Genomic DNA, 12,303 nt, shown 5'->3' with positions numbered 1-12,303 from the left:
TGATAAAAACAAATGAAAATAATAGTAATACTAAAACCCACAGCCTGTTAGCTCTGCCCTCAGGACAAGCCACAGCACTGGTAGTGTTGCTAAGAATGGTGTTTTGCATGAGGTTGGATGCCAGATTCGGATCAGGACCTCAATCAACTGCCATTTTAGCAGCCCATGTACACTGGAAATGACTGCAGAATCAGTTATACTTTCACTTGATGGGGGAAACTTTTTTGGATATTGCCAGTGGATCTCCAACAGACTACATGACCAATGGTTGTAACCTTAGATGCTTTTATTTATAATAGCCCTAAGTACTTACAGAACTTAAGAAATATCAAAACAATGACATAAGCCATCAGCAACCTTCTAACATTGTTTTTGTTGTTACTAACACCTTTTTGCCAGAGACTCTCAGGATTTATAAACTCATCTGCCCAGCTGCCAGAAATAATCCCTCAGATGTTTCCTTAGTCTTCCCTTCTCTATCATGTTAACTTCAGCCAGAACAAAAAGTGTAAAATATGTGTTAGAGTGGTAACCCTGAACACAGATAATTGTGGTCAACTGCCAGGTAAGCACTTTTTCCTTACTCACATAGTAAAAAGCCACAACAATCCCGACAACCCCAGGCAACGATGTGGGTTACACCAGTGTCTGCTCCGAATGATGGTTTTGATCCCTCGGACCTTGGCAGTCCCCAGGCTGCCAGCCAAATGGAAGCTCAGAGAAGTTCTCCTGTGTATCACTTGCGGTATACCTGATGTCTCCAGGGAGCCCTACAAGTATTACAGTGAAATGTACACCTCAGATTTGAGGTCTAATGAACAAGGCTGTAATTCAGGATAAAACCCAAGAGTAAGAGCTGCCAATGCACGTTTAAAGAATTTATACACAGGCTTTCACCCGAGACAGACAGGAGCAAAACCATCTTTGTTTAAAGACTACCTGGAAATACACGCAGACAGTAATGAGAACCAAATTCTCTCTTTGTATGGTTTTTAAGGAATTGTTTGCCCTGCCATTTTTATCTGGATACTTTTAACTTTTAACAGCAACCCACCCTTCACTGCCCTCCATTGGCTCCTCTGAGCTGTCCCCACAAGACAGACATACTTGCTTTTTTCCAAGGGGTTTTGTTTTTCCTTGGCATTCCCCATTCCAGGCCAACCAGCTCACAATTCAAGTAGTCTCTGTTCTAGCAGCAAAGGAAAACATTTTTTTTTTAATCAGTGTTTTTACCTTTCAGCCAATGATTTGGCATCAGGCTGATGGAATTCAATACCTTGCCCTCCCTGGACTGATCAGCACAAGAGAAAGCAAAGAAATTCAACTTTAAAAAGTCTAGTGCCTGTTTCATCTTTGGGAACTAACAGCAAATTAGATAAAAGTGTTGCCAGCTCACAGACCCGCCACCACTATCAGGGTTAACATTAAGTAAGCTCTTGTAGGCACCTCTTTTGTGGTACGTTGGGTTCTCACAGCAGTGACTTGCATGTGAGATGGGATTTTTTCAGAGGCAAGGGGTCTTCTCATAGCCCTGGTTTCCCTTCCAGAGAGTCACACGGTCTGAGGGGTGAACACCACGACCAAACAGCACATTTGCTTTAACGCTGCGAGAAACGGGCATGTCAAAGCAAGGGTGGCTGTGAAGAAACGCCTTCCCCGGCTCTGCCTCAACCAAAGGTCCTGCAAGCCATTTGCTAAATCAATGTGTTCAGCTTCACACAACTAGAGTATCAAACATTATCTAAACATCTCTTTGAACAGCTTCCCAATAGGACAGAAATCTGCCCAAGGCTGGGATTCATCTCCCCCAAACTTGGCTGGGTAAGTGCTAGGTGTTGGGGTCTATGCTAGTCATAGTCACCACAGGTTTTTCCTATAGTCTCTGGTGAAAGATGGGCATTTCCAAACCAATATAACCAGTATTAAATCCTTTTGTCAACTGCTGGAATCCACGAGGGACTAGAAATTATCACAACAAAACCAATACATAAATAAAAAATATTTTAGACTTTGTTTACACAAAATTGTATCTATTTCAGTACAGCTGCAATTTTGAGCCAGCTTCACAAAATTTCCTAATTCTGAGCAAGGATATTCTCAAATCACCATAAATCTCTCTTTTATGAATTTACCTTACCTTGATAAATTTAGAGGCAAAAGCTTAAATGACACAATCAGTGTTTAACTAATGCAAGTGTGCTGGTGCAAGAAGTTCAGTGGAGAATGAAGTTTGTAGGCAATAAAGAATTTGTATTTCTTCATTCATACATCTTGCCTATACATGAAGGTTGAATACATTAATCCAGCTGTGGTTAAACTAGAGTAGCTCACTGCATAATCTCATATTTTTTCAAAATACAGTCAGATATATCCCATGCCTGTGAATTTTACAGTGCAAATAAACTATGAGACCGGTTTAGACTGACAAAATGCCTATGCCACTGAATGAGCATAAGATCATAACCTTAGTTAAATCATCAAACAGCAAACTACATCATCAAGGTCTTATTTTAATAAAAAACAAAAGTCTTTCTCTATGAGCAGCAAAGCTAGTGAAACTTTATCTATTCTTCTTCCAACAGAAGAAACTTTGCTTCCCATATCTCCCTTGGGACCCCTCTGAACAAGAAGCATCACGTGTGTTAGTGACTCTGAAGTGACATGTGTATCAGGTGGCACCGAATGGCCAAAGGCAGGGTGGGACAGCTCCATTTTCCCTTTTGCCATAATCAAGGCACTATTTGTGGTCTCTTTGTTCTACCCAGTCTTCTTCAGAAAACGTGCAGAAATTCAAATAACTTTATAACATCAATTCATCTGAAAAGTTTGACTGAAATTGGCCAATAGGTCCAAGGGTTCTAGCAGAGGATGAGCCTTCACTATTTCCTTATGAAAAGATACTACAGATTAAGTAAGAGAGGTACAGACCTAAGAAGCAAGCTTACCTCTGAGAAGATGTGCCAAGTTATGCTACAAGACTCAGTGGTTCTTTAAAGGGATACTGTACACCTGAATATCGCAAAATTGCCCATATTTGAGAGAGCCTGTAAACCATGCACTTCAAATACCATTTTTATATTCTTTAGAACATTTTAATAGGATGGTTCTGCAACTTTCCGAAGTGTCTCTCCCGTAAACTACAAGAGACTAGACTGACAGAGCAGGAGACAGGAGCGCCACTGTTTCCAGCGACAAAGAGCAAACAGTTAACTAAGCTGGAAACAGAGAAACTCCCCACCTCAGTTTCAGTCAGTTATGGTCTCCGAGGTATTGCTCATAAAGAAACAAAATTATTTAAAAAAAAAAAACGTCACGTGACTTTCAGATGCATAATGGTTTTGGGTACTGCAAATTTCCCCCATATAGTATCCCCGGAGAAGCAATTCCAAGCAGTAAAAGAGTAAACTCGACCCCTGCACCACTCTTACCATGCTCCACCAAAACTCTGGCATCAGATTTAACATATGATTTCATGGGGCCTTTGCACAGATATTTATACAGACAAAGCACCTCCTGCACAAACCAGTGCTCTACATTTCCTTTAAGTCCCTGTAAATTCATAGGTGAGTTCTAACTAAACCTGTTGGTAGACCTCCCTAGTTCCTCAAACTTATTATTTTACACAACTCTGTTTAAAGCTGCTTCTAATTAGAAAAGCAGAAAACATACACTTTAAAAAAAATGGGATGGAAAAAAAAATCTATCCTAACAGGGGTATTTAATTTCTTTGTAGATGAAAGTTGCAGCACACATCACGTCCAACAATGAAATGCAACGTTGCATTGTTAAACAAAAAGTGGATGGGAACCATCCGTGCTTTATCTTCTCATACTCAAATTGACGAACTTAATGCAGATAGAGCGTAAAATGAAAGGATAATATATCACTCAAGGAAAAGAGTGTTTTAAACAGTATTGTCCTGATGACTGAAGCCCACTGTCGGATGGATTCACTGAGCACCGCTCTCTAGCACTGGTTGGAATGTACTATACAACTAGAACTAAAATATTGATTTCCTGCGTGCCCTTTATTACATGATATTTGGTTCGTAGAGGAAACTTTCTAAATATGGAATTAATACCTGGGGCTATTTTACCACCTTTTGGGTAGTATGGACAGGAGAGATTGGTAGACCAAGAAGCACAATACAACCATCAGAAAGTAGGGGATAAAACAATGCACGCCATACATTGCGAACATGCTCCTTTTGCTCCCGTTTTAATTATCAAAGAGTAGCTGCAAACTACAGCTTAACAGATATAGAACCACATGTTCAGACTCTCGGTAAAATTCTATCAAGGTTTAATCAACCAACCAAACTGCAGCATCTGCTTACCGCAACTTTACCAGCTATGGGTAACTATTCTTTGATTTTAACCTCTACTGATTTTTTCCTTTCTTTCCAGAAGCCTAAAAAGAAAATTCTTGACTATTTTCTTTCCAAACCCAAGATTGGTATACACGTGATGGATGAAATTAAAGATCTTGTTTAGACTATAAGTGGGACTGGTTTGGTGAATATGTTAAGTACGCAACAAAGGGCATCCCCCCCACATGAAGCCTTCAGAGAGAAAGAATGAGAGCATGAGAGTGCAAGCAAGCTTTAACCTTTCTCCCTCATCAGAATAATGAATTAATATTTCCTTAGAGACACCAATGGCCACACCAAGATGTTAACTTGAATCACAAAATGTACAGTATTTTCATGACCCCAGAAAAGCTCTACACAAAGCAGCAGAGACCATCACCCAGGTAAAGTAAGAGAACGCAAAACGTGAATTTGCTTAATTCAAAGAGCCTCAGCCCCATAATTAAGAAATCTCCTCCCTGGGTGCCACGCATGCTCAAACAACCTTCTCAATAAAAAGAAAACCAAAAAAATGACAGAAAGGTGAAATCAAATTGCTAGCCAAGGCTTAGAATCTCCACACAGCTCTTGTCAAATCTTAAATCTTTTAGAGTACTTTCCTAAATATGATAAAATAGAGAACAAGTGTAGGAGAATTGATTCCCCTAAACACTGCCAATATCCCATCTCCCACAACACTAAGTGAATGCTCTGATACAGACCATCTTTTTCTTTTATTTGTTTCTATTCACCTCTTCCTTGCTCTCAACATGAAAATATTATCTTACAAACTCCAGAGGAGGTGAGCTATGGCAGCAACTAAAACAGCACACAGATTTAACGTCAAGAGACTTTCAAAGGTGAAGTGCTTTAACTGAACTATGCAACGCAAATAAAAGGAGACCAATAATCCGATCCATCAACTATCTCAGGTTGCTTCACAGAATATGTGGAGACATAATTTCTCTCTCCCACAGATTAAATTGTTTGCTCTCTCGGTATCAGTGTCACGCACCATAAGAAGAGATCGGAAATGTATTTTTAAGAGTGGATGCTATGGGTCAGGTAGTACAGCTGTAAATTTGTCAGGCTGCAGTAACGTGAATAGCAGAACTGCAGAACATTCCTTTGGCAGCACGTCCCAACCTGCAGGATTCCTGCAGCTTTTCCGGATTGCTGAAATTCATCTTCTGTCTCTTTGCCTTGGAACAGACGCCCATGAAAGCCGCCGGGAGCCTCCTCCTTGCCCACTTTCCCTTTCTGTCATGCTGTCCTTTCCTATCTGCTCTACTTGTACGCAACTTAGCCCTCCATTCCTCCCTCTTCTAACATCTGTGGGTTGGGCATCCTCTCACTTCTTTTCTGATCTTTCCAATCATTCCATAACATCTCCACTTGCGATGTCCCTTTTTCTTTTCCTGGTCACCTTTTCATACACCTTGGGGTTCTGAGGCTGCAAATTCAAACTTGCAAAGGTGAATAAATCTAGTTTTTCTCCAACCACTTCTCCTTTTTTCCCCTAATCTCTACTGAAGCACTGAGAATGACACACTGTTCTCCATCACCATCCCCTCATCCCATTACGTTCTGCAGTATTTCCCAACTGTACACCATGAAAGCTAAGCTTTGGTTATTTAGACAAAACTGAAAATAACAAAGCTAATAATCTTGCAATAGCTAGGTGATTTTAATACTCCTTCCATGACAATGGCTGAATCCTATAGTTTGCTAACATTAATAAAGAAAAAAAGACAGATGTAACACCAAAGCAGAATTTCCCAAATATTCAGGTACCGATAGCACAATAAATTTTCAATTGTTTTCAGAGTGAAAAGCCTACTATGTCAAATTTGAGAAGCTGAAGGATGGCTCTCCATGCACAGGTTTTTCTTCAGATAATGTAAAGTCTCCACAGGAAGAATACAGACTGGAACAATTCACCTCACTGATAAGCAACAATACACAGAGGTCAATAGCTCTGTAACTCCAGATCTCTAGTTTCAGCAGAAGAATATTGGGATGATTTGCCTTGGAAAATGGAACAAGTTATATCCCCTACATGTATCTAAACTATGCAAAATGATGGGTGTGGTGAGGAGTACCAGAGAGGAAGGCAGCTATTAAATCACCTTACCTGTAGCTCTGACATGTAATTTGTTGTTTTTAATATACTACATAGTTTCTGGAGTTTTATCTGGCAGAAACACAGGAGATGCTGTCTATCATCTTACCTTTGCTGGAGTACAAGTATCTTCCAAATCTGGTAAGAAACAATTCCAGTTATCACCTCTCAGTAGCCCAACGGAGAACTGCCTAGACATCTCCTGCAACACACATACTGACTGACTGCTTGAATTAAATCTGGTTAGCCATCAAATGCCTCTGCCAAGGAAAGATGCAACATCTCTCTAGTTTCTATAAAACAAAGTCTAGAAAGTTAACACTTCATGATCCTCCACTTGCAGTTAAGATGCTGTAAGCTTCTGAATTGAATGCTCTCCTTCCAAAGGATCAACAGTAAGTCAACAGAAAACTCATTTTGCGAATGCTACCAACAGGCTTTCAACTTTGGAATAAATAAGGCGTTAATGTGTATTTTTTTAAAAAGACTAGCACCTTTGCATCAGAGTCTATCTGCACGTACAGAGTTATAAGATATCAGCTGATGTATCAACCACAATTCAGAATCTCCAAAAAGATAGACAAAACCCCAAGGAAACCTGAAAAAGCAGTTACAGATTGACTCGTTCCCTAGAAACAAATACCTAAGTTTCTTCCACTCATGCAATACATCACAATGAGTAAAGCCATGCTGACAGCCTACAGGTCCCTTACAAACAGGAAACTCTGCAAGTGAAGCAACAGACCTGGATGAGGGACGTTTGTGTTAGGATCTTGACTGACAGTGAACTCGCACTCATCTCTCTGCTTGCCAGGAGTTAGCAAGAGCCAGTTTGAGTTACCACCACATAAAAATCACACCAATAGATATATTTAGTCATTGCGGTTCAAGGAAAACGATTGCTTGCACTGAAAATAAATTTAGCAATTGTTTCCAGTTTCTGCTTTTTCACTGACTAAGGCACAACCCAGCTGCTTCACATTCCAGTAGACTTCAGCTGTCTTTTTTCTCCATTCCTTGTCCACTTCCTTCTTACAACTACTAAGACCATCTCAATCTTGCAGCAGTTATCCCGCAGGCTACATTTCTGAACACTCGTCTTGAAGCTATGCAACAGAACACCTGTCAAGCCTACAACAATTTATAAAAAAAAAGGCAAAATTCTCCTCTTTAGTGTTTGCTACAAAATGGCACAAATAGTGACCATCTTGTGCATGTATTTTGCCTCAACACAAAACTAGACTGAATTGTTGATGCTTTTTAAACAAGTTACAGTAAAACACACATGTGATGTCACTGTCTGAGCAGCATATAATAGGAAATACAGTAGGTGCTAAAAGCCCAAGTAAGGAAGAATTGGAACCTAATTGCTTTTAGGGTTGTGAAGTGAGTCTTTAGAAGAGTTTAGTTCCCAGATTCCAGGACAAGACATTTCACAAGAGAATTTTTACTTCATTTCATAGACTCATCCTTAAAGCCCTCACTTATACTGAAGAACATGGTACAGTGGTGAATGCGTAACTGAATCGAGAAGAGTTCCGCAAGTATCTCACCTAAGCATAGCTCAGACAAAAAGAAACTGCACAAAACTGTACAGGTGTAAAGAATATGCAGGAAAACTTCCACTGGATAATCCAGAAGATGCTGACAGTTCAAAATATATCCTCCCCCAAAATAAGATCCCCAGGAAACTTCACATTAATACAAAAACATTCACAGATGCACAATTCAGAATCACATAAACTGGCAGAGAGGAATCTGGACAAACATTAAGTTCCTATAAGGATGAGAATAATCTGGCCTCCTGAATGGTTTCTTCTATTTTGCTATTTTCCTTAAGAGCAGAGTTCTCCTGGGATTACCCCTAGAGACTTATACCACCAATACTAAAGGATGAAACTTCAGAGGTGAATTTGCTTATCAGGCAAATGCTCATGAGTAAAAGGTGAAGACAACAGCATTTTCAGTCTGCTGGGAATAACTACATCCAGTTGAGTCCTGAGCAGAACGGAGATAACTGACTGCACTGCAGGTAGCTAACACTTGAAACAGTTATCTCAAACAACCTTCAGCAGACAGCTATTGAAAAAGCAAGCTCACAAGGAATATGAAAACCCTGCAAGAAATTACAAGATTAAGATTGAAAACATCAAGTTAAAAAAAAACCTAACTTCAAAGTATGGCACCCATATGTTGTTTGGTTTTAATAAAGGGCATACTTGAATGGACCTGCTTCATGGAAGAGCTTTTGTTTCAGACCTTATTCTCCCTGAATGATGCAGAATAGTTCAATTCCCCAGAGCACATAATCCATCAGGTAAATAAATACAGGAATTCATGTATTGCCATGGTAACAGGAAACCCAAGCAGAATCTGCGACCTTGTCTACTCTTTCTTGGCATCCCTATTTTGGATTTTAGATCAAAACTATCAGACTAAGTAAGGTGAGGCAAATGTTTTCTGAAAGTAAAGATGCAAAATCACAGTTCTAGAGTAAAAAACCCAATGTTTGATGCCATTCCTTCTCTTCAAGTCAATGAGGGTTCTGCTTTGAAAAATTACTTGCAAGGCTACCTGGCTGGAGCCTAGCAAGACAGGAGGTCTTATACTAGTGAAAACAAAATATGCCATCTTATTCTACATTACCAGATGGCTCCCCTTCACTCCAAAGCAGTGCTCTGAATTGCTCTACAGTGACCCTTCTGTTGATGAAACAGCAGCAGTGAGAGGCTCCGGAGGGAGCCTTGTCCACGCCTCCTTGGTGGACAGGATGGTAGCTGTTACCTCTAATCATTTATGATTGTTTTTTATTAAATGCCAACAAGGTGTTTCATTTAAGGACCCAGGGAGCAGATGTATCTAAGATCTCTAGGGATCTAACCCTGTAAGGCAACACTTTTTTTCCCAGCAGCCTGACTAGATGGACATGAGTCAAACCAAAGCCCGAGCCCATTCCGAAGTTTGTCAAGATGGCTTGTAAATAAAATAGGCTGTTGCCTGATAACAACAGCATCGGTTTTGCATGTATTTCCGTTCCCATAAGAGAAAAAATAAATTCAAATGTACACAAACATGCAGACCTTAGACCTCATGGCATTTGTTTTATGAGTCTGTATCCTTTGTTCTGCTACTGTATACATTATGGCAAATATTACTCCAGAATTACTGTGGTATTACAGACCGTGTTTATGCGGTGACGCTATTAACTGAACTGTTTGTATCAATCAGAAGTTCAAACACTCAGAAGTGGTGATCAAGACTGTACTGCACTGAAACAGCTGGTTTCCAGCCCTCTTTCCCTCCCCCTTCCCTCCAGTGTATATTTGGCCTGGATTTCTTTTTTTTTTTTTTTAAACACCCTTCTTAAAGAAATGAAAGTACAAGCAGTTGAAAAAAGAACAGTTTCCCAGATCAACAGTTTCTCTTGTTCAGCAAATCATCACTATAATACACATGCACGAGATAGAATGTCTCCGCATCAAGGCTTCACCCACTGCCTCTTCAAAACTGTACGGTTACAGCACTGACCTGGGGATGGATCCCGCATGATGTCTTGAGTTCTTCAATGGGAGTTCAGTGTGTCGCAAGGTCGGGTCTCTAGGTTGCACAGCGTATGATTTTTGTATGGTATTTTTGGCCTTTCTGTTCTATTGTTTATGGAACCACACTGCGTTTGTGTGTGTCTACAGAGTCATCTTCCCGCGTTTGAACTCTTCCCGCTGCTTCGCTGGTGTGGAGTTATATTTACTATTCTCACAGGGTTATTTACTGCACGCGAATAAACAAAACGTGATCACTTATTTATACATCCGTAATTACTGTCTACAGCGCTATCAGCATTTACTAAAATCCCAAGCCAAATTCACCTCTAGCATAAACAAGTGGCAATTATTTCAGAGCTGGCCCCAGGTCTATATATGCTGCTAACACCTTCCTTACTCAGTTACCCGCTTCCCGGACAAACAGTTGCAGCAATATACCAGTAAGCATTGAAAAGACACAGCCAGAATCCCAAAGCGAAATGTTATATTGCGATACTATGTAAGGGATCGTGCATCAGATTAACCTATGGTATTTCTGGAGTAACATTTGTCCCATGATGTGATGCACACTTGTTAGACAGTAACTTAGCGCCGAGAGCTGGAAACATGCCTACGTACTGCACTTAAAAGCCGGCTGCCAAGCAGCCAGTCTGCTTATCCCTGGAGGCTGCTCCAGAACCCGTACCACAGGAGAACATATTCGCAGTGAAGCGCAGAAGCCAGAACAAACCAGGATCGAATGATCAAAACCAGAAAGCACGGCTACCAGCTTTACTCCTTTGAAACAGGAATCTTCCCCAAAATCGGTGGCTGCTGTCCTGGAAAGCCTGAACGCTGTACTTCGCACAGCCAGACTCAGACTGCTTACCCTACGTTCCCCTGTAGGAAGCTGCCTAGCTATTCCTTACAATGAAAAATACAAACCAGCATTGATTTTTCTCTGCTAATTAAATGCAACATAATTAAACTAAATAACTTCACTGCTTGATTTGCAAAACACTAATTGAATCTTTAAACATACTGCTCCCGCTACACAGAAAAACATCTAAAGTGACAACTGAGAACCAGACACGACTCCAGAAGCACAGAGGGACAATATGATCCGTGCTTGAGCGTTTCCTTGTGAGGGCTGAAGAGATCTCAGCAGCCTCCCCCCCTGGCTCTGGCTCTAGGTGAGCACCCCGGGCTGAGGGGAGAGCTTTGCAAGAGAGAGGAAAAAACGAGCAAGTTCCCTCTGACATTTGCCCACGGACTCATCTTTTCTGATCTTGCACAAACACCAGAAGAGGAAAGTTGGAGAAGTTGCAATTAATCATCGCGTGTAGGCCCCAAAGCGTTGCAGCGCCCCGGCTTTGCTGATGCTTTGCTACATGGAGAGGACGGCAGGGGTGCGGGAAAATAAAATAAAATTTAAAAAAAGGACACGGGGGAGAGGGGGAAGGAAAAAGCAAAGAAGGCAAAAAGCCCGACCCAAAAGGCGCCCGGGCAGCCCAGGAGCAGCCCCCCTGGCAGCGCGGCGGGGACGCTCAGCACCAGCGCGCTGCTGCGGGCCCAGCTCCGCTCCCCGGGCCGCTGCCGAGGGGATGCGGGAGGCCGAAGGAAAGGGCCGTCTCCGGGGGCAGGCCTGGGCCTCTGGGGCGGTTTCCCCCCAGATGCGATCCCCGGGACGCGGGTTTGGGGAGAGCGGGACCCGCCGTCCTGCGCTGCCCAGGGCACGACCCGCTCGTGGCCCTTCAGAGGCACCTCTGGTCCCGCGGGCGCGCTGCGTTGTTCTGAGCTTGCTACGGCAGCAGAATCTTCAAGGAGTCAGCAGCAAAATTACAATTAACCGAAGGGGAATGAGGGTGGGATTCGTGCAAACCCCGATGTGGTTTTTTTTACTCAGACTGGACAGGGGTGCTGCTGCTGCAGAGCATCCTCACAGCACCCCACAGACACACAGAATCATCTGGGTCAGAAAAGCCCTTGAAGCTCCTCCAGTCCAACCATGAACCTCACCCTGACCCTTCCCAACCCACCAGACCCCTCAGCGCTGGCTCAGCCCGACTCTTCAGCCCCCCCAGGGATCCCGGGGACTCCCCCCCTGCCCTGGGCAGCCCATTCCAACGCCCAACAGCCCCTTCTGCACAGAAATCCTTCCTCAGAGCCAGCCTGACCCTGCCCTGGGCAGCTTGAGGCCATTCCCTCGGGGCCTGGCGCTGGGGCCTTGGCTCCAGAGACTCATCCCCCCTCTCTGCCCCCTCCTGGCAGGGAGTTGCAGAGGGCCAGGAGGTCTCCCCTCAGCCTCCTCT

General features: G+C 42.5%; 1 protein-coding gene across 1 annotated transcript in view; it reads right to left on the bottom strand.

The window, feature by feature from the left end:
* Positions 1-11,335, bottom strand: part of RAPGEF1 (Rap guanine nucleotide exchange factor 1) — an 87,572-nt gene extending 76,237 nt beyond the window's left edge. Inside the window, exon 1 of the mRNA XM_026860563.1 lies at positions 9,999-11,335. Within this exon, the coding sequence (XP_026716364.1) occupies positions 9,999-10,017 (19 nt within the window). The 5' untranslated portion in view covers positions 10,018-11,335. The remainder of the gene's footprint in view (positions 1-9,998) is intronic.
* Between the last annotated feature and the right edge of the window lie 968 nt (positions 11,336-12,303).

The sequence above is a fragment of the Athene cunicularia genome (assembly GCF_003259725.1).
Source record: "Athene cunicularia isolate RWA chromosome 17 unlocalized genomic scaffold, athCun1 chr17_part1, whole genome shotgun sequence".
NCBI classification, from domain to species: Eukaryota; Metazoa; Chordata; class Aves; order Strigiformes; family Strigidae; genus Athene; species Athene cunicularia.
The sequence above is the reverse complement of the archived record's forward strand: the minus strand, read 5'-3'. Positions and strand labels throughout refer to the sequence as shown.